Consider the following 27,469-nt stretch of genomic DNA (forward strand, 5'->3'; position numbering starts at 1 on the left):
CAAGGACAATTTTTAAATTTCTGAGGCAGGTTAGAGTCCCCCTCAGTCTTCCCCCACTTCTCCTCTGTGTTTTGCAGCACATCCCCTTCCCTCCCCCACTTTCCCACAGTTCTCGGTTTACCCAGGGGTCAGCACCAGAGTCACTCCTGCCTTGCTTGAGCTAGGCTACTTGAGGAGCCAGACCCAGGTGGGGACCCCCTCCATGCCCTGTCCTCCTGGGACCAGGTTCAGGGAAGGGGAACCACCTATTGCCACAGCTGCTAGTATTATCCCCAGCTGAGCCTGACTTCCTGTGCAGTCCAGATGGAGCAGGTCAGTAGTGGCTCTGGAGCCCCCCACTCCACCCCGACTCCTGGGTCAGCCAGGAACAGTGGTAGGCAGGGGATAGGCCATTAAGTACTGAGGGAAAGGGAAGAAGTGGCAAGAATGGGACATGATTCTTACTTGATTCCTGGACTTAAAAAGGCCCTGGATGCTGCCCCCAGCTGTGGGGTTGGGAAGGGAAAGGCTGGAAGTAGGTGTGCCTCTACCCCTGCAGCACCCGTTGCTGCTCCTCACTTTTCAAAAGCCTGAATCTCTCTATTCTGGGAGGTTTCTCCCCCTCTTCCTAGAAGCATATCCAAATGTTGGCTCTTGTCTGCATTTCTCATATAAGACTAGAAGGCTGCCCTTTGTCATGGTGTATAAATAGATCTTTGACATGAGAACTTAAAAGAGTATCGCAGGACTTGGGCTCAGATTCTGCAAGAAGTCATAAAACAAACTGCTTCATCCAGACAGGGTGTGTCTACACACAGAATGAATGCACAGTAAGGTTACTGCACACTAAAATAAAGCGCAGTAAGATGTGGCCAGGAATGCATCTACACATGCACCCTCTTGGGTGCAAATTTGCACCAAATGGGAGAGGCCCAGTTCAGGGCTGCTTCTGCCCTGATATGCCCCCCTGCAGCAGCCAGGGGAAGCTTCACCAGATGCCAGCCCAATGCCTGGCAGGGGGCATAGGAGCCAGTCCCGATGCGCACAAGGCTAGGAGAGCTGTGCTGGCTGCAGAGGCATCTGTCTCCTGGCCCCATACACATTGGGACCCATCTCCATGTGCACGGGGCCAGGAGATATCTGCCCCTACAGCTGGCGCAGATTCCCCCACATCAGGGCTTAGCTAGGCAGCAGTGGCCTTCTGCTGCCTGGGTTGGCTGGGTGCTTCTGGTCAGCCTTTACATGTGTGCTACTGCTCATTACCTAATGCACCATTTATCTGGTACCTGTATATGTTGGTATTAGCAAATGGCGCATTAAACTAATTTAATGCACAGTAAGTCCAGTGCATGTGTAGACAGTTACACTTAACAGCACTTAGATTAATGTAATTTACAGTAATGCATCTTGTATAGATGGGCCCACAGTGTGAAATTTGTGCTCATTGCAAGATTAGGGCCTAACCAGTCTGTAGCTGTTGGAATAGAAATAATATATTTATATATATTTGATATTATCTTCAGGATAAATGGAGCGGTAAGACTCTAAACCTGTATTCAAAGAAATGCCCCATTAGAAAACCAGTATTTGCCATCCCACACTCCTGCAGCAACTATGATACATTGCTGCCATTAAACTTAGAAATGCTGCAGCATTATAAACACAGCCAAGTGATGACTAGTGATTTTTTAATGGAACCTGGTGTAAACAGCTGGCTTTAAAAAGTATTGTAGCCAAGGACAATCGAATCAAAACAGCCTTGACTTTAATGTGACAGAGGTGAAAAATGTACTTACTTTGAAACTAATTTATAATCAATATCATCAGAAAGTGAAGCATGTATAAGTCTAAGATGTTAGCCAAATTTTTGTGCTTCTTGGTATGGTCATATCAGTTTTTATTCTGAACTTGTCCTTTGTTCACTCATATGGATAATTAGAGTTTTTGTCTAGTCTGTCTTTATGCTGATTTATCTTTTATTATTATAAATAACAATTCACACAAAAAGGAGATGGATAATCTAGTCTGTAAACAGAAAGAAATATGAGGTAATCATCATTATATTTATTTGTTTCATTTTAGTAGTTCTCTCAGATGGCATATTATAGGTTAGCACAGTTTGTGCCTAAGAGACCTTGCATTCTGGCAAGCAAACAAACATGGGATGCACTGGAGAATCCAAAATAGAGAAGTCCTCGTTTTTAAGATACTTAATTCTTAGGGGCATTATGAGTTTGCATGAGGGGCTTGATACTATGTGGTACAATAAATGCCATTTAAATTGCTTTTTAAAACAGCATACACACATTTGCTGCCATCCCAAATGTATTTTCTACTATCCCAAATGATCACTTAAATATCCATCCTCCTTGGAATCAAATGTTTACATGCAAGAAAAATTCATGTACTTGACTAGCATCTGTGACAGCTACGCCAGTGACATCTTGTGGCCGATAAATATTTCACCATCCTGGTTCTCCACTGCCTTGAATCTTGTGAAGCAAATACCGATTGGTACTGTATCAGATTTGTAATGTTTTACGTTCTCTCAAAACTTCCTTGCAGAGATGCAAATTATTTTACAAGGTGCAAAGTAACACAGCATTGAGCCAAAAGTGATTTCATGATACTTAGTCAGAAGAACATACTCATACTGTGTTCGAAGTTCTGTTGTTTCAGTCTTAGTGTTTTGCTGAAGTTAGTATAGGCTTAGTTGTGGGTTTAAGACAACAGCTTCCAGAGGGATTAAAATTAACTCTTGTATCTGTTCCAATTTTAATGTAAGCCATATTTTGAAAACTTAAGTGATTGTACGCTGGTGCTTCAATTAAGGTGGATGTCATCCTATTGAAAAACCTGTATTTGTCCAAAAATTTTTTTTCAGAAAAATAGTTATTTCAATGGAAGTTTAGCTATTAAAAGGAAATTTCAAAAGGACATGTTAGTATCTAATTGACAGTTCATAACAAAATTAAAATCTTTGTTTTAGTTTTAGGGGGGGTTGTTTAAACATACTAAAATGCATTACTTAAATTTTAATAATTTTCCACTTGAAGTTTTGCATTTATTTTTCACTTCAAATATCCTATTGTTCATTAAAAATATTACTAAGAGCTTTTAAAGTTTTTTAACTAAGTTTTTAGTGTAATTTTTAATATCAGTGTGAAATTTCCTGCAGGAAAGCTAACATGCTTTTCAAGTGAAGTTTTCATTTTTCACAGCTAGTGAAGCTATTGTATTTTCAGCTACTATTTGTATCTGTATATGTCTAATCCTTCTCTTGTACTTCTTCCAAAAATATCCTTCAGTGACGAGTAGCTGAAGCTTATGATTGGACTAACAATGCTCTTTGTAACATATGTGTCTTATTCTTTCAGCGCCAGTGGCACCAGAGATCACCTCAGTAGAATATTACAACCACCTTCTCTATATCAGTTGGACCTATGGAGATGACAGTACTGACCTGTCTCATTCCAGGATGCTGCACTGGATGGTCATTGCTGAAGGAAAGAAAAAAATAAAAAAGAGTGTAAGCATTAGTAACTTTACATGAATAACTTTCTAGATTTATAGCTATACCCTTTTTGAATAGCAAATAAATGTTTTTATGCTCATGAGATACACTTTGTATTACAAACTGTGGTTTGGTCGGGGAACATCTGCAGAAGTCTAATGGGTCAAATTTCCTTTGAAATCAGGGCTGATAATAGTTAGGTCCTGAACATAGCCCAGCTGCGAAAAGCTTCCTGCTCTGAAATCAACAGCAAAAATGCTCATCAGCTTCAGCAAGCCCAGGATTTCAGCCCTTATTGGAAATTTTAGTAGTATGCAGATCCTGTTCTGACCTTCTACAAAGGGGTAAATCTTGCCTATTATGAATAAGAGTGTTAGATGAATAAAAAATATATAATAATCCCCTAAATTTTCTTTTACTCAGGAACTTGTGTGCTACTGCTGCTGTCCCTGACTGAGTCTGATTCCCCCTGTAGCTGCTTCCTGCAGCGTGTGACGGGACTGGGTCAGGAGTGGTATTGAAGCTCTCCTCATATGTGCATCAACCATGGACAGTTGCAGCAGCATTAAGTGCCTTCCAGTACCTTCCCTCAGCCACCAGAGGACACCTGTGCAGGGTGGGGGTGGGAAGGGAACAGGCACTGGAAGAAGGAACCCATGTACTGCCATTGCTGTCCCCTGCCAAGCCTGGCACCCTGCACAGCTGCAGAGCAAAGCAGGAGAGGATCTGGGGCTCTCCCTTGAGCCAGATCAGCCAGGAACAGTGGCATCAGTGGCAGAACAGTGGTGCATCTACACCTCTGCACCCTGCCTGGATCCACCTCTGGGTCTCACATATAGAAACCAAGTAGCTCTGTTTCATTGTACATAAGGAAAACAGACATAACGAAAATTTAAGTGAGATTTAAAAAAAAACATATTCAAAGCTTTAAAATATAAAGTACAACTAACAAAGCAGATAAGATCTTATTTTAATAATAGAAGAATAAGCAAGTTAGACTGCCTAGAGAAACTGTAGACTCTCCATCACTGGAGTTGTTCAAGAAGTAGTTGGACAGCTACTTGTCGGGGATGACCTAAGCATAGCTGTGCCTGTGCTGTACTATTGTTATTTTTCATGCTTCTGGGCTTTGCTGGTTGCCACACAGGGCTGGAAGGGAATTCTGCTGCTATATATGTTACGATTTTATTGCGGGGGGTTTTACACCTTCCTCAGAGACACTGGGTGTTGGCCGCAGCCAAGACTGGGGATTTTGATTGGAGTGTTCCGGTGTTCCTCCTGGGGCTTAAACAAGGAGGCTGCTGGCTAAAGGCTCTTGCTCTTCTGCTTAGGGTAAGACCTATTGCCGTATATGGGGTCAGGAAGGAATTCTACACCATGGTCAGATTGGTATGGGCCATGGGGGTTTTTGCCTTCCTCTGTAGCAAGGGGCATGGCCCTCTTTCTGGGATCTCTGGAGTGTATATTAACAACGTTTACAGAAGCAGGATGTTGGCTGCTGTGGTCCCCCTGCTTTACCTGTGGCAGGTTAGGGTATTATGTCTTGTGTTGTATCAAGGTTGTGTTGCATCAAGGTGGCTTTTGAAGGGAGGTTAGACAATGTATTTGTATATGATGGTTTAGATAGGGCTGTTGCTGCCTCAGACAGGGGAATGGATTAGATGACCTGTGGAATTCCTTTCCAGCTCTAATTCTCTATGATTCTACCTTCAGTTTCTAATTGCTAATGACTGAAATAAAAAACACTGGCTGTGTTTCTGTTTTTTCTGATGCAGGCAATTTAACTTATTTCCCCAGATGGTTATGATTATACCATATAAACTTTCTTTTCTATTTGCATTTGATTTGTGTTTTCTGTTTGAGTATACCTGCCATTGATTCCAAGGAGAAGTTACACAGAATTTGTTCTTCTATCACTAAAAGTTCAGAAGTTCAGTTCTGTTAGTAAAAGGTGAAACTCTTCCCTGTACCACCCCCCCACACACTTTTTCTGCCTCCTTCAACTGCAAAACTGAACTGGAAATTTGGTTTATGATGAAGATTATAATGAGATTCCAATGGATGCTGCTTGAAGCTGGGCTAGAAATACTACAAGGACAATCTTTTCGGTGTTATCTCAACAATTCCTGCTTCAGTGGAATTTGGGAAATAGGAGAGGTGTTTGGACATAATAATAAGAAAAAAATATCCGTGATACTTTTTTGTTTTTTAACTTCAATTAATATTTAGATTGGACAGAGTTTGAATTCTGGCCACAGTTTGAGTCAGTTCAGATTATGGCCTAATCCTGCATTCCAGTATGTCCTAGTAAATCTCTAGGCATGGACAGAAATGACAATTTTCTCCTGATCTGGCCTCTGAAAGCACTCTACAGCCATTACCAAGCAGAACTGCACAGCTGCAGAATGCCTCAAAAGGGCCTGATCCCCAAAAAACCTTGAATCCCCATTGCATGAAAGTTCAGATGAAAATGCTCCAAAATGGAACAGCTTCAGTAAGTTGTATCTGTGCCAGTCCTGGTGCTGTTTTCAGAATGAGAGAAGGGAAAAAGGGCAGTTTGGTCTGGGGGGTTTTCAGCCAGTGCTGGAGTGAGGGGTCAGTAGATTGGAGCCCCTCTGAGGTGGGGGGCTCCAGTCTACCTACCCCACCCTCCAGCGCTGGCAGGGGAACCCCCAGAATGAGCTCCCTAGGCTCCCTTTCCCCCGTCTGAAAACATTCTGAAACCAGTGTCAGGGCTGGGAGGCACAAGGTGTGTTGCTAGGGGAGAGTGTCTGCAGGCTTACAGCCAACATCTGGATTGCCCAGGCCCTGGGACCCAACAGTGAACATCTGTTGGCTCCAGGGGATCTTTGTAACTCATGGCGCTTCCTGCAAAGTGTCATGAGTTACAATGGGGAGCTGCTCTTTTGTCTTTGCCTTTTATATCGATGTCAAGTCTCACTGAAGGCAATGAAAGCTAGCTTTAGAATTTTGTCATAAATGCATACTGACTCATCCATTACTAATTTCTACACTATTCTTTGAAATATCTGACCTGGCTTTTAAGTACCCTAAAGTTGCAGTGTGCTTAGATAAATGGTTTGATTGAACTTATTCTGAAGTTTAATAATACTTTCAAAATGCAGAATTGAAAGTCTAATCAAAGGGTCTTTTTGTAGCCTTTCACTAATTGCATGTAATTCAACGCTCGGGAAATATGCTGTACAATTTATTTCTCTCTGCACACTTTGTGTGTTGTGTCCCTCTCCCATTGATGCCGCTGGGAGTTAAGGACATTTAACACACACAGAATATGTGGAAAAGATCTGCACTGGTGGTGTTAGTATTTTCCTTTTAGCGTATCAAGTTATTGATTTAGTTCTTCAGGTAAGATCTTTATTTTAAATTATGTTTAACATGTGATACCAACTCTTATCGTAGGTGACAAGAAATGTGATGACTGCAGTTCTGAGCTTGCCTCCAGGAGATATCTACAACATTTCTGTGACAGCTTGTACTGAGAGAGGGAGCAACATTTCCACACCACAGCTAGTGAAACTGGGTAAGAATGTATCTGTTTGTCGGTTATGTTATATTCAGGTTTCTTCCCTTAGCCAACAAGATCAGAACTTTTCTGAGCATTAAGGCATGCCCATGGCTCACTTGTCTGTCTTCTTTTTTTCTTTTTCTTTGTTTGTTTGCTGTAAATGCTATAAAATACATGCTCTTCCTAGCTGACCTAGGAAAATATTTTACTCTGAGAGTAGACCCATTCACCTTCAAGAAATGTACTAATCAAGATGAGTAGTGGTGGCAATCTCTGGCCCCAAATGGTGCTGAGAAGAGCCTGTCCCTAACAGCAAGAAAGAGAACTGTTTTCCATAATTGTTTTCTTCTGATGGGTCCAAACATCCCCAGATTCTGGGAACTGGGATCCAAAATTGTCTGCTGATCCCAATGTTCCTAACAAGAACTATTTTCATTTTTCATAGATTCAGTTCTGGATCTAAAATCTCAGACTTAGACCCCGGGCACATGTTCATTTAATGGCACAATTGAATCTGATCCTTGATCCCAACAACCATGCCTCTTCCCATGCCAGCAAGTCTCCCCTTGCACCAGCAAGCTGAAAGTGTGTCAGTAGGGCCAGGTGGGCTGACAATCAGTTAATTGTCTGCTGGCCCTCAGGACCCTATCAGGGACTCAAACCAGCTCTGCCATAGTCTCAGGCCAAGGCAGACAAATAGCTGATTGTTGAGGCCAGGACCAACAATCAACTGATTGTCATCCTCAATCCCAGGCAGAACTTCAGATATTTCAAGTCCCCATTGCAGTCTGGGGGGCAAAGTTAATAACCAGATGATCTTTGACCTTGGCTGGACAGCCCCCATTTAGGGTTAGGGCTGTCCAGTTCAGGTCAACAATCAGCTGATTGTTAAAATCCCCTGCCCAGCACCTCTGGCCAGGCTGCCAGGCATGGGGTATCAAAGGCTCCTGGCAGTGGGGGAAAGGAAGCCAAAGGGCTTCCCTTTTAAAGTTTTAACGTTAGATTTTAAGGTTAGAAAGTTTCTGAGGGGAAAGCCACTTCAGTGGCACTCTTTAAATCTCTCTGTATGCTGAGAACCACTATGTGGGCCATGGGCAGCAGGGAGCTCTTGGCTCCCCGGGTGCCTATGCCTCATACCATGAAATGGTTCCTCCCAGCTGCATATTCGCTTTTTGAAGGTCCGGAGCACAGTAAGCCTGAGACTGGGAAGACACCTTCTGATGTCAGGGTCAAAGCACCGCCCCCAACCCTACTATCTGCCTCAGAGGATTGGACAGGAGCACGAGGTCTAGGACCCAGTGCTGTCCCCCAACTTGATCCCCACTGGTGGTGATGTCCTGTATCCTGGAGCTTCCCATATTGGATCACTACACTCAACTGAGTGTCAGGATCTGTCATAGGTTAGCCCATTTAAGGCATGATACAAGCAAGCCACAAAGATGTAACATGTTATATGTGGAATGTCTTTGTAGCTTGTTTGCTATATTGCTACCTCATAAATTTGCTTTAATGTGTGGCCAGGTTACCATTTATGGCACAATGAACACCTTAATTGAATCTTTAATGTACCATGTGCTGGGGCCCTTTGACTGATTAAGTCTTCTCCCACACTTTGAATAATAAGAGCTTTCTTAGTTATAACATCGCCACAATATTTTTTACAAAAGCAGTGGAATCCATTGAAGTGAGATCATGCACAATTTATCTGTGTGTCTGTCAAATATAAATGAAAGAAACAAATAAAATAATCCAACTCAGTGGCTTGTGGCTGGAAGAATTTTCCAAGATATTCTCCACCCACACCTTCCTTCCAATCCTTTTATTTCGGTGATGGGTAAAAGAAGGTATTGGGGGTCTACCTCCACACCTTCTATGTTTCTGCTGTAGCATTCTTGAGCCACCTGGTGTCCAGAACAAGAGACAAGTGAGGTTTCCAATAGTACTAGTACAGGCAGAAGGCCATTATAAATGTGGGGTAGATAGGAATGATAACTTGAAATTTGATAACGTGCACAAAGACTGAGTGAGATTTACAAAAATGGGAGGAAAAAAATCACAATTGAATCCTGATAATGGCAGTTTGGTCCTGTTGTAGCCATGCTGCATATTGGCATGAGAGGCATTGGAGTAACAGCAACCCATGCAAATGGGAGCTACCTTCCACCTGAATCCCCAAAATATATTGGTGCTGGGATGTACCATAGTCTTCAGGATTTGTAGTTCCCCCAAACTTCACCCACCAGAAGAAATATTTCAAGAATCTTGGGAAACTCTAAAAAGTTTTCTTTCCCCAAGGAAGTAATATTCAAAAGATTTTTTTTTTACAGAAGTGGGGAATGTGTGTGTGTTCTGGGAATGGTGCAACTGGTCCTGACAACCAATATCAACAAGTTTTCAAAGTGGTATTTGGAAATATTTGACTCATGCAGACCATTCAAGAAACAAATGTATTGCTCACTGTATATCCCTATTGTAGTTGTGTTTCCCCATTATTTGACATAAGGTGTTGTTATTTCTGGATTGCTTACAGAGGGGGAAATATTCATAACATTCTGTTTGAACTGATGAATTTTGAAGTACTATAGGTGCTTTGCTGTGACCTTTTTATTGCTATTTAAGAGAAAATGGCATGAATCTAAGTATCCAGACTCTATTATTATTTTAACAACTTCAATGTTTTAATTTTGAACAAATGTCAGTAAAGACAATTTACCATGGAAAAAGGCAATCCTACATTCTCTCCACTATGCTTTTGAAGGGAGCACGGAGATCTGAAATTAGAAGTATTGGAATTGATTCTGCATGATTGACTGCTTAGCACTTGGCAGCTCTGATGGGCCATTCCTGCCAAATGTAGAACTGTATTCTTCCCTCAGTGGTTTCTGCTTCATCCTGGCAACCTTCCACTTTTCAAAGAATCTATCCAATAGCTTAGGTAAAGGGAGGATTTACTTGGAATAATGCCCAGGTATAATATAGTCACAACTCAATATAGACTACTCTATCTGCACTACGAAAAGAAAAGTGGTATAAGAGATGCTCAAAATTAAACTTCTCTAGACAATGTGGACCAAAATCTCTCTGTTTCAGGTTCCTCATCTATAGGGATGCTACATACTAGACTTCTTATGATAGTTGTGAGGCCTAATTCTTTGATATTTGTAATACATTTGGGTAGGCTTGAGTAATAGGTTCTATAAACATCCAAAATATTATTATGCCAGGGATTCTCCAGGTGCACACAAACTGAAAGCATACAGAGGCTGTCCTCACAAATGCTTGTTTAAAAAACACTGCTGAATGGCTGACAAAAACCCCACACAGTAAAACAGCTAAAACGTCTTTATACCACCTCATCTTGAATGATCCCAAATTGTTTTACAAGTTCACGTGCAGTCTTCAGGGCTGACATCACCAGTTACCACTCTTCGTTTGCTTTGTGACTCCAACTAAAAGCAGGCTACTGACCTGAGTGGGGAGACCTGAACAATTACACTATTTAAAAGGGGAGTTTTTACCCTCAGTTCAGCTGAACAGGAGCAGACAGATGAAAATTACAATGGATCTGATGAATTCTAGCTCCCTTTAAAGATATTCCTCAAGATATCTTGGCAGTCACACTGGATATATGTACTTTGTCCCCCAGGAGCTGTGCAGCACAGCCAACCATACCATTGCATAAAGACCACTGTATATGAAGGATCACATTTTTCCTCTGCCAGTTTTACAGATAAATAGTTCTACATATGAATTTCTCCAAGGAGGAAGGCTAACTGGATAGATAGATTTGGAATAACTTGGAAGGAAAAAAAAACAGTTTCATTCAGAAAGGTCTTCAGTTTTCCTGTCTGTAATTAGGAAGGGAAATATCATAATAAGTAAATAAACAGAAAAAAACTTTCTAGCACCTTCCGGTAGTCAATAATGTACCCCAAGAAACTCAAGTCAATCCCCGCCGCCCACCACCACCCTTTTCCCTACCCAAGTAGTTGCCCTTAGAGCTCTTTCATTTATCGTCAATGCAAGGAAGCAGGGAAGCTGAGATTGTTCTCATGTTCACTAGGGGATGGGTGCTTTGCACTCTGGACAAATACTGCTTTATAGAGAGAGAGACTGCCTGCAAAATTTGGATCTGGATTGTGTGGAGGTTTGGTCCATCTCCAGCACATGTAGGTATAGTCTGTCTAGCATTTCAAACCTAACCCATTTGAATGTCAGTGGCCTTATAAAGACCTCCAGAACCCTGGTTGTGTACTGCCTTAGCCATGTGGAGTCATTTGTACCAGTGTAAACTGAACAGAAGACACTCCACATCAGAAGAACAGTGTTCTATGCTTTCTTTACCATGCTGTCAGCACTCACAAGGTGCAAAGTGGTGGAAATTGGGCACATGCAAAGGAACTCTCAGAGGGTCTAGTATAATCCTCTGCAGATCATGTGGCTGACTGAATCTAGGCACTCAGAAAGCCAGGCAAGTTTACAAAGCCAAAGCAAGATGCTTCAAAAGTCTGCCCTGTATGCCAGACACTTATTTTGCTTAGATACTCAGGATTTTTGGTAGGTGTGCAGCCATCAAAACTCTCCAAACCTTGCTGCAGTTTATGTCTACCCAGGCTCTGTGTATGGGGAAAAACCAGTCAGATTGTCAGCTGGTTCAAATGGAGCAATGGAGCTTTGTCCGCTCAAACCAACTGAGAATCTAACCTTTTATCCATCTACGTTAATCTCTTGTCAGCTCCCTATATATTAAACAAATATCTCTGTTGGACTTATCCCTTCAGATTCCCAGGCATAGCAACTGGGACCTGACTCAGAGTTTATGTACACTGGGGTAAATGGAAATTAACTCTGCTTTGATCAGTGAAGTTTAACCAGTTGCAATGACTACCGTATTTGTTGCAATTTTTTTCTTAAAGCCCAAGCTCCTGGAATCAGGCTGTTGCCTGAGAACTTCAATTTTATATTTTTTACAAAGAAAGTTTCTGGACATTATGAAGAGCAACTTTAAGATGTGTAAAACGTTATAGTGTGAGAAAGCAAATGAAGAGAATCCCAAATGTGTAGGTTTTCTTTGAGTTTTGAATACCAAGGGCAATAGTACTTCTGGCATAAAAATATAATGTGATGAGAATCAGAATTTTAAGTATGCTTAGGAAGAAGTATGTCAACACATGAAAGTTTTGCTATGTTAGGTTCTCCGTGCACTTTTCTCAGTCTTTGTCCTCCCATTTCCATGTATTTTCAATAATCCAATTTAAGTTTGTTGCCATTAGTTACAACCACCAGAGGTCAGACTTTTACCTTTGTTCATGGAGTTACTATAGCTTTAGAAAAGGCCCTGTTTGGAGACTGATATCCAGACCTCCCAGTCCCTCAGGAACATTATGGAAGCCAGACTTGAATGCAGATTTATTTAATGACTTGGATCTATCTTTGCATTAAAACCAGTCAAAATCATGGGGACAGATTCCCCATTTCCTTGCACCTCATATTATCTTTCACACTAATGCAAAGCATCTGAAAACTATTACCATTGTTATTTGAGAGCATTTTGCACTCCTGTGAACTATGATAAAAAATGCAACAGACAACCTGGCTTCTCAGAATTCCCTTTCCCCCAAAACAAAGGTAACGTTTAGAAACTGACTTGAATATAAGTAGTCAGACCCCACTCTGAAGATAATCCGTTTAAAGGCCATGCTAACTGATACTTAGAGATGGGTTTGAGAAGCAAAAGCCAGATCCGTATTTCTAAACTAAAGAGGCTTCCAAATCCAAGGCTTTGAACCAAACCTATTATGGAAGATCTGATTAGGACTCAGATTTTTTTTAACTGTTTGCTCCAGCCTCTGCAGAGTTCAGCCTCCTTTCAATTGAGAGCTTTGGTTCATATCGGTCCTTATTAATGGGGGTTCACCCACCCCTAACCCACACTGATTATATTAATAAAATACACATGTATGCTGCTAAAACCTCATTTTTATTTTCTCAACATGGGATTGAGAAATGCCAAGCAGATTGCATGTTGCTAAGGGTATGTACAGATGTTCACTGTACCCAGTCTATGCTCACATAAAATACTTTTCAGCTTCATGATCATATATTGGGAGTGGCTTGTGCATGCTTTTGCCAGTGCCAGGAGCCACACCAGGAACCTGGTCTATGTACGTCGGGGTGGAGGAGCTAGTGGGTTCACAGGGGATTTGGTGATTCTGGGAGACAGTTGTCAAGATTGTGGGAGCAGGGACTGGCAAGTCTGCAATGGGGAGGTTGTCCAACCAAGAGTGAGGATGGGCTAAAAATAGCCCAGGCAGGGTGCAGGAGGGATTAGGAAGAACACAGCCCCAGAGTTAGGGTGAGCAGATGGGTTTTCCCAGCCCCAGGGCTGCACTCTGAACATGTGCAGATATTTGGTAAATTGGGCTAGGCCATTTCCAATCTAACTTAGTTTATCTCCTCAGGTGCACTAATTTAAATTGGGGGAGCCATTTTTTGCTCAGTTTAACCTCCCTGTAGAGATTGGCACTTAGATTGACCTAACCCTAGTTTGGTTGATCTGAGTGTAACATCTGCATGTATCCAAAGACATGGCTTCTGCTCTGAAAATACCTGAAATTAATCCTTTTTATGGTATTTCTTAGCCGCCCCAAAATAGTGATCAGGAACACCCCACTGGGTGGTGTCCCACCAGTTAAGGGAAAGAAAATACAGTAAGAATCTTGGTACCAGTAAGCCCATCAGGAATGCAGGGAGGAACGGGGGAGCAGCTATTTCCTTCTACTCTTTCTACCTTCTGCTATTGCTTCTCCCAAAACCTGCTCCATCCACCTGCAACACTCAGTTTCAGAATGTTTCTTATTTTTCCCTGCCCCTACAGCACCGATCTCCATGGCACAGGAAGTAGAGCTTCAAAGACCTGGTGAGCCAAATATACCACCTCTTGAGAGCCATACAAACAGATAGAACCAGTGTGAGAAGGATAATACTACACTTGTCCTATACTAGCTTCCCACGTAACATGCAGACACCCATTCTGATGACATCAAGTCTTTTACAACTACTTCTATTTAAGATCCATCATCATCTCCTACAGCAATGCACAATTCCCCATGCTCTCTTGATGAAAACATAAAACATCCTTTGAAATTACAAAGCTGTCTAGGATATAGGGGGTTATAGGACATATATGTGTGTGTGTGTGTGTGTGTGTGTGTACACACACACACACACACACACACACACTACTGTTTTTCATATCAGCAGGCAATATTATGCGGAAGAATGAGGACTGATCACTGTTGGAGATACATATATATATATTGCAGTAAGGTGCCAAAGAAGGTCAAGAAGTTCACCTGTAGCTTCTAGAATGTAATAATGGGGAAAGAATATATATATATATTTATATATATTTTTAATCTATAAAATGCACTCAGATCAAGTAACTAAAAATATTACATATACACATACATATATGCACACATATTTACACACATGTGCACACACAAACAAAACAGAATTCAAGGTTTGTACTTCCAATCAACTAAAAAATCATAATTTCCTCTGCTGGAATTAGACGATCCTAGGTAGTGCACACTTCTATGGGAGGCTGCTTCTTTATCTTCTTCTGCACTTCTGAGTTAGTGAATTATAGCTATCTCTCCCAGTAAGTGTTGCTAATGAGTAGGCAGCCTTTTGCTCCTAAAAAAATTTGTGCAAATAGCTATTAATAGAACATGCTGATGTTCCTCCAAACAAGACTTTATTGAAAGGGGAAGTGAAGTAATTATCCAACTGTCCAAACAGAGAACAGTCAAACAGAGAAGAAAACCAAGATGCTTTAGCTATCTTCCTGTTTTAAATTCATAGCTTATCACCGTGTCTAATACTGTGTTGGGAAGGCAGACCTTACCTACTGGAAAAGAAAAACTCAAGAAGGTTATCATTCAGTTCATTGATACTGCTTGCTACTGCTTTCTGCTAGTTTTCCAGAGTCCAAAAGGTAAGCTTAATAAAAAGAGAATAAAAGGAGATTTTATTTCTTACCCAGAACCAGCTCCTCCAAAATCATTGTTTGCTGTCAACAAGACACAGACATCAGTGACTCTGCTGTGGGTAGAGGAAGGAGTGGCTGATTTCTTTGAAGTCTTCTGCCAGCAGGTTGGCTCACACCCAGAATTAAAGATCCAGGTACGTGGTTGCCTCTTTCCCCATTTCATCTGGTCTGTTTTTTAACTTGATGTTGATGACAAGCCCTTAGGATCTGGTTCTTTGCTGTTTGCACTTTGTATAGTCACACCCCTGTGCAAAGTGAGCGTAAAATACTGTAACATCACAGAATAGGAGCCTTTGACATCAGTTTTACACTCAGCCATTCTACAAGTTGAAAGGCAGTAGAGAATTAAGCCATTAATACCTGAGCTAGTAAAATACCCAAAAATATTGAAATTCTTTTTTTCTCTTGCTGACCACACATGGAAAGCACATAAAATTAAGGATTGTAATGGGCTTTGTAGAGTCCTCCTGTACTGAAGGTGAAATTCAAGGCAGTATTCATTGGCTAAAAGAGAACCTGGGGATTTTATGGGGTTTATTAAAACCAGGGAGAAAACTAGAGGGTTTAATACACAAAGATATGGGTAGAAAAAGGTGGTCAGATTCCATGATAAATAGGAAGGAATAAGCAGCAATATAATTAGCTGGCAGAGCAATATGGTGATATTTGTGGGCCTCTTTTTCTCTATTCTGTTCTTCATTTCCAGTGCTTTGAAACAAGTAGGATCCTTGCTTCTACTGAAACATGTCTGTTAAACATGATAGTAACTTTTAGTTTGTTTTGTGATTCCTTTTCTTTGAGTTATGCTCACTCAGCTTCACAAACAAAACTCTTCTTTCTTGGTCTATTCAGGTAAACTGACCCTCCTCAAAATTGTATCTGTGTAGCCTCATAATAATCTGGCTAGAATGGTGTCTAGTCTCATAATACTAACTCTGAAGAGATCTGAGGATGAAGGTAGTATGGGTGCATTATGACTTGATCCTGTACTGTAGACACACAATTCAACTCTATGTAGAATGAACTGTACAGTTGCATTTAGCATTTTCCATTCATGTTATATCCTGAAACAGCAGGAGGACTTTAACTGAAAACCCATATACAGATGCACCCTAAACTTTGGGATAGAATCCAGATGTGGATATGGACTACATTTCCTATAGAAGCTTAAAAATAGAAATTCATAATCTAAAAGTGGGCATGCAGAGTAATTATCAGTTATAAGAAAGGGAGAAAACCTAAGTTTCCCAACTGAAATCAAGCATCAGAGAGCCAATGTGTTTTAGCAATAAGGAAAAATGATTCCATTCGGCTACTGTTTTTCATATCAGCAGGCAATATTATGAGGAAGGATGAGGACTGATCACTGTTGGATAAATGGAAGGAGGAAAAATAATTAAGACCCTGGACAAGAGGTGTTGAACATTGGCTGCTAACACATTTTGGCACCTTATTTGGCTTGATTTTCAAACACATTAAACATGTAGCATCTTCATAGACTTGAGCAGGAATTTCTTGGTGCCTTATGAACTTGCACCCTCATTTTAGATATTCATTTTTGAAAAAGTCTTTGTCTGCATCATTGGTGTGGAAGTCAGTCAGTCCACATTTGTTACAGAGTTACTAATTCATTCACATTCCAAAGTTGCAAGAGTAGATCAGTCTCCAATTTAATTTGTGCATCTCTGCTGAGGCTCTTAACAATAGTGTAAATTTGTAGTGCTGATTGTTGACAGGGACAGGTAGCACTAGCTATCAGCTCATTTCTCATTAAATTCACCAGTTTTTATGCTTATCTATCAGTCTCTCTTCCATTCCTGTGCTAAAAAAAGAGATGGGGTCAATTAAACTTTTGGAACTGAGGTGAGGAATGCTTGAATAATTGCAAAATCCTTTCTATTAAAACTCTGTGCCTCCACAGGCCCCCACCATAGAAAATCTGGATTTTCAACTACATGAAAGTTTTTGCAGAAAGTGTTTGTTTTCTTCAAACATGTTTTTCTCTTTTCATTAGCAAAATTGAAACCAAATCTTCCAGGATTTGGAGTTTTAGTTGGTTGATAGATCATTGAAATTTTCCAGAGAAAAACAAACCCAAACATTTTTTGACCAGGACTGATTTCCATACCAATACCTACTCTTTCCTCTTTCGGCTAGGAAAGGAAATCCTTTAATTAAATTGATGCAATTCCATTTGCATCAGTATAACTGACTTAAGAATTGCAGTACAACGGAGGCCCTTATATAGCTAAAAGAGGGCTATGAAGGGTCATAAGGTTTGTGAAATTCTTGCAAAATTCATACACTCTGAGTTTGCTACAAAGTGTTGCACCCACCAGCTAGAGTTCATTAACCCATGACTGGATCACAAATCTACTAGTAGTTTTTTTTTAAATTATTAGCTGATTTTTTTGTCCTATTCCCATGTCTATAACCCTCTTCTGATTTTTAGCTGAATTGACAGAAAAAAATAGGACACACATTATTCTTAAGCCAACATGTATTGTATTGATTTTCTTTCACCCTACCAGCATTTATAAAACATCAGTTAAGTCATAGGGTAAATATAGGGATGGTGATTATAATACTATATTAAAGATGTAGAGATTTTTCTAACTAAAAGAACATAGTCTCTGATAATTCTGATGATGTTAGTATCCAGAGATTTCTCTATGGCCTTCCCCTTCTAAAGAGGAAGTGTTATTTGGGTAAACAGCCATATCTGGACTGAGCAGAACAACCAAACTACCCCACAACAACTGAAGACTTTACCTCTTAGTCAGGAGTAAGCATGAGATTACAAGATGGTATTCTACTATTAAGCTGCTGTGCCTAAAAATGTGTCAATCAGTCTGGTTTAATACAAAAATATCCTCTTCTTCCTTCTCCTGGCATTGCCCAAGAGGGCCATCCAGAAGTTTAGGAGGAGAAGGAGGCTCAATTAAGATGTTATTTGTGGCTCTGGGGACTTTTCTGCCTCCTTGTTTGTGCATGCATCTGGGTGGCAGGGTACTTCTGGGTAGCCTCCACTATCTCCTTGGAATGGAAACTCTTGCTGTTTTCTAGCATTCTCTGATAGCCCCTCTGAAACCCTCATTTTGTCTCTGCAATCTGAACTGTCTCCCTGTTTGTTTGGTTTTTTTTTTTTGTCCCCTGTAATCAGTGAAGTTTTGGGTTCTTTGCCTCATCCAGCTTAAAGAGGAGGTCTATTTTTACTTTAATGGGTTTTCTTTCATCAGATCCAAAATCATCTTGAAGAGTGTTTTAAATAAGACAAACCACAGTGTATTTTTTTTCGTATCTTTAGGAACCTGTTACTGTTTCTTCACATGTAGTGACTATCTCCAGCTTAATGCCTGCCACTTTATACAACTGCAGTGTGACTACTTTCAGCCACGATAGCCCTAGCATCCCCGCCTTCATAGCTGTCTCCACTATGGGTAAGCAGAACTTTGATCGTTCTATTGCCTTTTAACACTGTTTTGCATATGTTACAGAAAGCAGAATTAATTTACTTGCCACTGATATGCAGGCAGCAGTGGCTAGAAAGGGGACTTCTACTGTAAATATCTGATGTGTGGAGAAACCCTCATTTTGGCGGGGGGGGAGGGGAGGAGGTAGGGAGTGTCTGTGCGCATGTGAATCCACTTAGAAAAGTACCCCTATACTTCAGCTGCCACTACTACTTCCCTCTGCCAATTTTCTCTCCCTCACCACTAAGGGCTGGGGTAGGAGAGAACGAGAGAATGTCATCTTTAAATTAGGTTTTATAAGTTGTCATCTCTGACTGATGTTTTGAAGGAGATTTGTAGAGGAAATAATCTCAGCCAAGCCCAAGCAAAATATGAACAAAGTTCCAGTTACAGGGCTGGGACTCCATGATAAAAAGAAAAGTGCCTCTGCCTTCAAGAGGGAAAAGACAGGAAGGAAAAAGCAAATGAACATCTTTCATAGTCAGAGGCAAGGATTTTCTAGGGTAATATCTTTTACTGGACCAACTATGTAGCTGGGATACAGTTAGACAAGCTTTTGAATAGAAACCATTCCTCCTCAGGTCTAATCACAACAAGCCAGGCACAGCATAGTAAAAAGCAATAGTGGGAACAGATGAGAGAAATTCCCCTGGGTAGAAGACTCACGGAATATGGTACTAATGAAGCACAGCCCCTCTAACCAGCTCCTGGGGCCTGGACTTGGTATTGACTCAGAAGGAAGATAATTGCTATTGAATCACCATTACCACTTCCTGTGAAACTCAGGGTCTTCATTAGAATGATCAGATTCAGGTCTGTGTAGGTGATGAGATCAGATGTTTGCTTTCATAACCAATCCTGTCTTATGAGTAATTATCTGACCTAAATGTCAGAGTTCAATGCCTATACTTTGACTAGCATGAAGGTGCTTAAGCTAAAGACTGTTTCTGTAAATATATACCAGCAATATGGATGGTAAGCTCTCCAAAACAGGGAGAACTGTTTCTTGTGTAGCTGTACAGGATCTAGCAAATGAGGGGGGTTTCTATTTGTATTGTTGCAAAATAGATAATAATAGTGTCCTGTAAAACTAACAATAGGTCACAAGCAGATAAGAATATTTTTAAGTTCAAATTTAGTACTAAATGGAAGAAAATGTTTTGAACCGCATTGGGTGCATCTACACATGCCACTATGGTGACCTTGCTACTGAACCATGATTTAGTATTTCCTTTTGGTGTATTGTCTGTACTGTGCTGTACACATGGTGCACAGTTATTTTTAGCAGCTACTTTGCCGTAGCAGCGTGCTGTACTGGGCAAGTGCTACAGTGACATAATCACATGGAGATGCGCTCATTATGTATCACTGTAATTCCTTTGATCTCATTTGAATTATACCAGTAAGCATTTATTTTGCACTCAAATTGGAGGTGTCACTGATTATTGTTTGTTTCCAGTGCACCAGACATTGGAGTACTTTCATTTTCCAGACTTCAGGGCATTCCAAACCTATGGGGCATGTAAGATTTGTAGGAGGGGTATGGGAAGCACACTGCAAATTGGTAATTCCTTTTTCAGCTACTCTTGCTTGCCTCACCACCAATTCTCTTGCCGGCCTCTATTTCAGCTGCCAGCTTCACTTCCTCCAACACTACTTCTCATCACCAAAGGAAGTGGTGGTGGTGGCTTGAAGTAGGAGTGCAAGAGAATATCACTGGCGAGGGAAACAAGTGAGTGTGTCTGAAGTATGGGGTGTACAAGAGTTCCTAACTTTTCTCTGGTGGAGTTTAAACCCACAAGGGTTGGGAAACAAAATTTAGGTGAATTAAAGTGTATATTTGTATTGGTTCCTTCTCCTCATCTCTCTTTTGACTTGTGTTCTTATGTATTAAGATAAATGAAAACTTGCTTTGATGAAGCTTGCAATAATGCCACAATGATGTCATTTGTGTACCTATTAGTCCAAATCCACTTTAATCCCAGTAATGATTTCTCTCTGTAACTTGCAAAATAGGCTCAGAAAAATATACACCAATACTATAGATATTGTTTAGAAAAAAATAATACAAGTCAAAATTTCTGAACCAAATAACACAGAACCCTTTTTGTGTGCATAGTTACTGAGATGAATCCCAACGTGGTAGTAATCTCTGTGTTAGCCATCCTGAGTATCATCCTGATTGGGCTGTTACTTGTGACTCTTGTTGTACTGAGGCGAAAACATCTGCAAATGGCCAGGTAAGTCCCAACTTATACTAATACCAGCAAACTTTAAAAACAAACCTTTACAGTACTGATTACAATATTGAGGTCTATCTGTGCAGTGCATGATATCCTCTGTGCTTACTGCTAGCTTCCAGCAGATGACTTTAGCCATGTCTACCACCTTGCTGACAAGTCCAGGGCCAGGGCCACCATTCAGAAAAAAAATTCTCAAAATTCAGAAAATTGCCCAAGACCAAGTCATATCTCCTCCAGTGAGTGCTGAGGCATACCCAGAGGCCCTTCAAAACTGTCTACTTGGCATAATTGTCAGGCTCAGGTACGGTTGGATTGGGAGCGTGAGGCGATGAGGCTTTTTTTAAAGCCACCTATAAACTTGGAAGAGAAAAGAGGTAGCACGTGTGTGTGTGTGTGTACAGACACACGTATGTACACACACACATTTATATAAATAATTCCCTTTGTTGCCCTGTTTCTTCTTAGCAATATTGCTCCCATTATTCTATGGCTACTCTTGCTGTTGCTCTAAATTATTAGCTTCAATCTTTGTCATTTTGAGCTGTGGAGGGTTTGAGCAATTGTGAATTCAGGCCAATTATTAAGGGCCTAGTATCTAAGCAACCATTTTTTTCAGCCATTGGATTGCTCAAGCTTACTGACTTTTGGTTTAGAAATAAAGTTAGTCTTATGGCAAGTGAAAATTATGATCTTCCAGGAATCTGAATTTACCCAGGTTATTTTGCAAAGTCCCGCAAAATCCTAGGAACATAAGATTAACAGTGGTCTATCGTGTCCAGGATACTTGTTTCCTCAGACAGAGGAAGGCAAGTTTTCCCATCCATCTGACTACTCCCTCTTATAAATCACGCAGTTCCTTTGGACACCTGAAACAGTCCCCTTATGCCCTGAAAAATAAGGCCTTTATTTCTGTTGCCAGGAGGTGTTGTCACAGACAGATCTCCTTGTTTTTGTTGTTGCTGTCTGCCTTGCTGAACTGGTGCTTCCCAGCTGGTGCCTCCCAACAGTTTCGATAACTGGAAGATTTGCAGGATTGGGCCCTGGAGTCTTTGTTCTCTTCTAATTCAGAAACACAGTGCATGTGTGAAATAATGCATTGCATTTTAATTTCTCCTGCCAGGTCAGGAAGCCAAGAAGTTTTGCTTCAAAGTGTTACTTTAAGGAGTCTCTTAATTGGCTACCCAGCATGCATTGCATTTATGCTTTGCTTTTCCATGCATTCAATGCAAAATGATACAACTATCACCTCAATTTTCATGGAACCCCTTGCAGTGGATAATATGTGGTTTGTTCCTGTTGCGCGTAACTGCGTGTGTGCAAATGCAAACTCAATCAACTCTCTTCCTCAAAAGCTTTTTCTTTTACATTGCCTCACTGACTTTACCACCAAAGATAAAGACCTCAGGTGGAAAGTAAAAAGAAAAAACAAAAAGGGCAAAAAGAAAGCCTAAATTAAATGCAGGGCTGCAATTAATAATAGTTTAAAATAAGCCAACAAAAACACTTAAGTCAGCTTTTATTTGAGGCTCAAACAATTGAGCTGGGTTTGTGGTTAAAGCACTGGACTGAGTCATGAAATTTGAATTCAGTTTCTTTGCTATATGATTTGCTTTTTCATCCTGAACAAATCATTTGGTTTCAGTTTTGCTCTTTACAAAATGGAGTAAATGTTATTTCCCTTTTTCAAAGAGATATTGCAAGGATAAGTACTTTGAAAAGATGCAAATCAAAACTGGTGACTGCTGCCATGAACATCCCTAGCTAGACTGTAGAATCCATCTGGAAAGTTATTTTTACATCTTATTCTTGGGATTCTTAGAAAGCCTTTTCCCCGGTGGTGTGCTCTGCCTCTACAGGGTTATATTCAGACATGGGTTGAGTCCCTGATTTCAGTAAAGCTTCATCTGCTTTACAGCACTTTCAACTGAGGAATGCACGCTGGAAGTGTACATGCTTCACATTAAGTGATTTGTATTATTTATTATATTGATGTTCTTCACAAAATCATTAACATTGTGCCTATTCAGAAATAATAATCTTGTGCCAAATGGTCTTCCTGAAACAGGGAGTGTGGGGCTGGAACATTTGTTAACTTCGCATCATTGGAGAGAGATGGAAAACTTCCATATAACTGGTGAGTGTTTTGCAACAGAACTGTTACACTATGCTTTCCCCATCCTTCTGTCCCTACTACCCGTCTTCCTTGCACATTTATTCTTGTGCTCCAGGTATTGATTTCTTATATAATCTCTTTCACGCTTTAAGATGGAGTAACTGTACCTGGAATTTTCTTTCATCTAGTATTTTATTTCATTGAAGGGTGACTAGGAACAGGGCCATGTCTTTGGTAACAATGTATTTTAGGGAAATGATGGAACCACATAAGCCAGCTGGGCTAGATAGCTGCTTCTTTTCTTTCTCTTGGATACACTGACATATTTCCTAAAGCAACAAAGGGATAGAAGGCTGATCTATAAATCCATTAGCAGCTCCATGGAGATATATTTACATCCAGCAGTGATTCTGGTCTTTATAGATCACCAATAAGTAGCTCACCTCACCTGGTGCCATTAGTTAATTCTCCTTTGCATTGCAAGACAAGGTCAAGGCAAATGCTTCTTACAACTTTGTGTTCAGTGATGCTGAAAGGCATGGAAGCAAAATGCTCCTACCTGGGTCTAGAAAGCCAGCTGTAGAAATAGCAGGGATTGCTTAGTCACCCCATGCCATCAATAGCTTCACAAGTCCATAACAGATGTTCAAGCAAATATACCTATTCCTTTACCTTTTGTAGCAAATTGGGCCCTGGTGATTTTCTGCTTTCACTTCTGATGATGTGATTCTTGTTTTTAAAAACCCAGTTGTCCTGCTGACTGATCCAGCGTCTTGCTGCCACAATGACCTGAAGAAAAAAGTGTCTATCTTTTAAAGCTATTCAAAATGCAGATAATTAAAAAGGAAAAATCCGTAGTGTGACAGGGTGGGTTGGAATGGGAAATATGTACATCGTGCTTACACTTCTGGTTCAATTTGGTTGAGAGCCAAGGAACTAGAAAAAGGAATTAGTGGGTTTGGGTCTGTTTTTATGAGCTAGGGGATATAAACTGCCATCAAGGATGGGATTAGATGGATTGACGCTGGACCAAAACAAAGCTTTTGCTAATAAGTACACAAACTGAGCTAACAAGTCCAGCAAATCCTGTCAATATCTCACAGTACTGCTAATTAACTAGATATTAAACAAGCCTTACTCACTTGCTGTAGCTTGAATAGCTGCCAGCTGAATACAGCATATGCTAATCCCCTGCTCAGCGTCTCATGCTAGATGTATGTTAATGGCAGCAAAGGCTTCTGCTATTAAACACTTTTCTTGATTAAAGATCGAAGCTTGAATCAAATGATAAACTAGCAACAGATGTTATTAAAAACAGAAGAGACTTTCTTTTGGGGGAGTTAATGATTAGCTTGAGTATATATGGACATCCTTGATTCTTCAGTTGGCATCTGTGAGAGTGCTTAGAGAGATTCCTGCTACGTTCATCATGTGATTCTGACTTCCGTGAGAGTCTGAAGTGATGTCTTGTTGCCTTTAAAAGGAGCTTTGTCTTTGCTGGGACTGTAATAATTCAAATAAAATATTAAAGGATCTCTTTTTCCTGATGAATAGGTTCTCCCCTCCTCCTTCCCCCCCGCCCTCCTCCCCCATGCATCTGACCATTAAGGAAAATGATTACACAACACCAAAGTTAAGTAGTGTTTATTGTTGTGTAATTATTGCTTTATTTTTTTTCCATTAATTGAGCATAATAGAATTTACTAGATATTAATAGTTCATAATCATTCACCTTTCCTGCTTGATATAAGATGATGAAAGAAAATAGGCTCAAATTATTTCTCCTACTTCAATGGGATGTAGGATTAAACAGCCTGTGAAGCCACATTCAGAGACCTTAGAAAGGAAGATCATGTCCTCAACATCACCATTCTGAGGCCAGTGATAGGTCATGGGGAGGTCTGGAGCTATGATTATGAAAGGATATAAGAACATAAGAAGTGTCACACTGGGTCAGACCAATGGTCCATCTAGCTTAATATCTTGTCTCTGACAGTGGCAGAAGTGGATGCTAAACAGGAAGAGTACCAACCAGATACCTCTAGTTATCTATCCCTTATTCAATACCTTTCTTGGTGTCCACCATTTATTGGGTTAGAGATGCTAGAGGAAACATCTCCAAACATTTTGTTCAATAGCCATTAATATATCTATCATCCATTAATTTATTCTGTCCCTTTTTGAACCTGGCTATACTATCTGCCTCTATCACCTTCTGTGGCAATGAATTCCACAAGAGATACTCATACTATCTCCATAGGGATCCTTTGCAACAATTAAAACCTCAGACTCTCATCCTGGAAATACTAAGGCACATGCTGAACTTTAAACACGTAAGTCCTATGAATACTGATAACTGTGCCTATAGAGGACACTTAAATAGATGTTTAAACCAGAGTACTGCTCTCCCATTTCATGCCACCTGGCAGATAGGTTATGGCAGATGGCACCCTTAGCAAGAGAATTCTGTGCAGCATAGATATTGAGTCCCTGTGGGCTCTCAAGCAATCTGTGTGGTTCTTAGATCCTACACAGAGCCCTTTGTAAAAAATTCCTGGGAGTTTTTACTCTGTAGGTAGGATTTTCCAGTGTAGAGCAGATGACTTGGGTTAAGGAAAATTACAGCAAAACCAGCTTTGCTTTTACAGAGAACCCAACATCTGTGTTGCAACCTTCATGTTAACTAAGTCTACTGAAAAAGTAAGTGGCTGTGCTTTGTTCCTCTTCAAACCAGTTATGTATAGATCATCACTGTTACTTATGGGTTTTACCTAATATTTGTGACAGGTGAATCAGGAATTTGGGCACTTAAGTCCAACAACAGTGCAATAGAAAGTAAGCCTGCCTACCTGGTGAGAGTCTACAGGCACCTAAGTCTGGCAATAAAATTAGTTAGGGCATGGTGAGATGACATCTAACCAGATACCGTTTCCATCAGTTTTCTTACTGATGGAAATTAACCTCGCCCCCCGCTCCCCTATGATCAGGGTCAGGAATGAACAGACACAGGTGGCTGTTACAGTCCATCATAACTAGGTGATGAGGAAGCATAGTTACTCCAGGATAGATGCAGATAAATGATACCTACAGTGGTGTAACTGACACCAACATAGGTAAGTTCTCAGGAGTAACTCTTCACTGGATTGGGTAAAACTACCTAATTTTAGGGGTTTGCATCATCTATCTGTTATTTTTATTTATCTATTTATTAATTTTTACATCAGTGTAAGCAACGGTTTGGCCAGGCCCTGAAACACCTAAAGTTTTGCTCTTAAGAAAGTCCAGAGGTACTGCCATTTGTCTCCATGTGGGACTGAACACTAGAGGTGGAAACATACATTACTTTCGTGCCTCCATAAAATTTTTTCCACAAAGTGAAAGCAAACAGACATCCCTACCTTCTGTTGCAGTACTAATGTTCAAATATGTGGCCATGACAGAAGGTACAGCTGCTTTGTTGCAGCCCATGTGTCTGTTTATGGCAGGAGAGCACAGGCAGCCTGATTCTGCCTGTGCTGTCCAGCCACCCTTGGCAGGGGCTCCAAGGGTTTGAGGAGTCCGGTCCTACACACCCTGAGAATTGCCGGGCAGAATCAGGCCCCTTAAGCCTTGGGAGCATCTGCTTTATTTTCCCACTTACCCAGACGTATCCCAGGAATCTTTGGGGAAAGCAGGGAAATGTGGGGCTTCACCATGACACAGGGCACATTTCTGCAAGTGCAGGGGTGATACCTGTGCCAGGGGAGTCTCTCTGAAGGGTTCCCCCACACTGGTTCCAGACATGTGCTCCATGTGCATATCTGTGCCCTGACAACAGGGGAATCCCTCTGCAGGGGACTTCCCCAATGTGCATTTGCAAGAATGGAGTGGGAAAATGCCCATAAGGCCCCCCTCTCCATGTTTGCAGTTCATGCCCCATGCTGCTGCTAGCATGTGCAGGGCATTCCCTGGCTCCCCTACCTGGAGCACACCCAATACACAAAAATGGTATTGAGTTCCACTCAAAGTACAGCAACAGCTGCTGCCTAATACTGCTGCATTTTAAAAAGAAAGCAGCAATGAGTCCTTTTTGTGAGGGGCCAGATCCAACCAGTGTTTTAGGTGAATTTTGAGCATTCCTTTATGATTCCTTTACGTGAGGAAAGGGGAGAGGTCAATGTGCTGGTCAGTAGAAAGGGAGTGTAATTCTACCATGACATCTCCCTGGATCTGTCCTTGATTCTTCACATACACTGATGAGAACTGCAGGAGCCTTGGGCTCTTCAGGTCAGAAAGTGGGGTTCCAATATAATTCATATTATCTCTTGGGTGTGGCAGGTTCCAAGTGTCCTTTTGAAAATCCCACCTTGCGTTCATATGTAGCAATTTGACTTAGCACCCTTATGTCAGTCAACATTGCTGGAAAACACTGCCTGGATCTCTTCTCTCTCGTACTCTGTACAGTTATTTGCGCTACTGCTGGTATAGAATTTTACATTTGTGTTAGGTGGGTGTGAATTACTTCACAAGGTGCCAGGCCATGGAATTCCAGTTTTGTGGAAGCTAATAATGTCTATACCTAAGAG

The 27,469-nt window shown here is 40.9% G+C and overlaps 1 protein-coding gene and 1 long non-coding RNA gene across 5 annotated transcripts in view; one reads left to right on the top strand and one right to left on the bottom strand.

Annotated features, from left to right (window-relative positions):
- Positions 1-15,154, bottom strand: part of LOC109296265 — a 100,309-nt gene extending 85,155 nt beyond the window's left edge. Inside the window, exons 1-2 of the long non-coding RNA XR_002096939.1 lie at positions 15,066-15,154; positions 3,443-3,479 (exon numbers count right to left, since the gene is read on the bottom strand). This is a non-coding gene — a long non-coding RNA (uncharacterized LOC109296265). The remainder of the gene's footprint in view (positions 1-3,442; positions 3,480-15,065) is intronic.
- PTPRO (protein tyrosine phosphatase, receptor type O) overlaps positions 1-27,469 on the top strand; it is a 332,674-nt gene that overhangs the window by 256,664 nt on the left and 48,541 nt on the right. For 3 of the 4 annotated variants that reach the window (XM_019515585.1, XM_019515587.1, XM_019515586.1), the window contains exons 11-16: positions 3,357-3,508; positions 6,914-7,034; positions 15,070-15,209; positions 18,383-18,515; positions 20,668-20,788; positions 22,857-22,925. In XM_019515585.1, coding sequence (XP_019371130.1) covers positions 3,357-3,508; positions 6,914-7,034; positions 15,070-15,209; positions 18,383-18,515; positions 20,668-20,788; positions 22,857-22,925 — 736 coding nt within the window. Of the gene's footprint in view, positions 1-3,356; positions 3,509-6,913; positions 7,035-14,863; positions 14,958-15,069; positions 15,210-18,382; positions 18,516-20,667; positions 20,789-22,856; positions 22,926-27,469 lie in introns of those variants that run through there. The other variant, XM_019515588.1, reaches the window with a different exon arrangement.

This window comes from Gavialis gangeticus, unplaced genomic scaffold (genome assembly GCF_001723915.1).
Source record: "Gavialis gangeticus isolate Ggan-Ray unplaced genomic scaffold, GavGan_comp1, whole genome shotgun sequence".
Classification (NCBI taxonomy): Eukaryota; Metazoa; Chordata; order Crocodylia; family Gavialidae; genus Gavialis; species Gavialis gangeticus.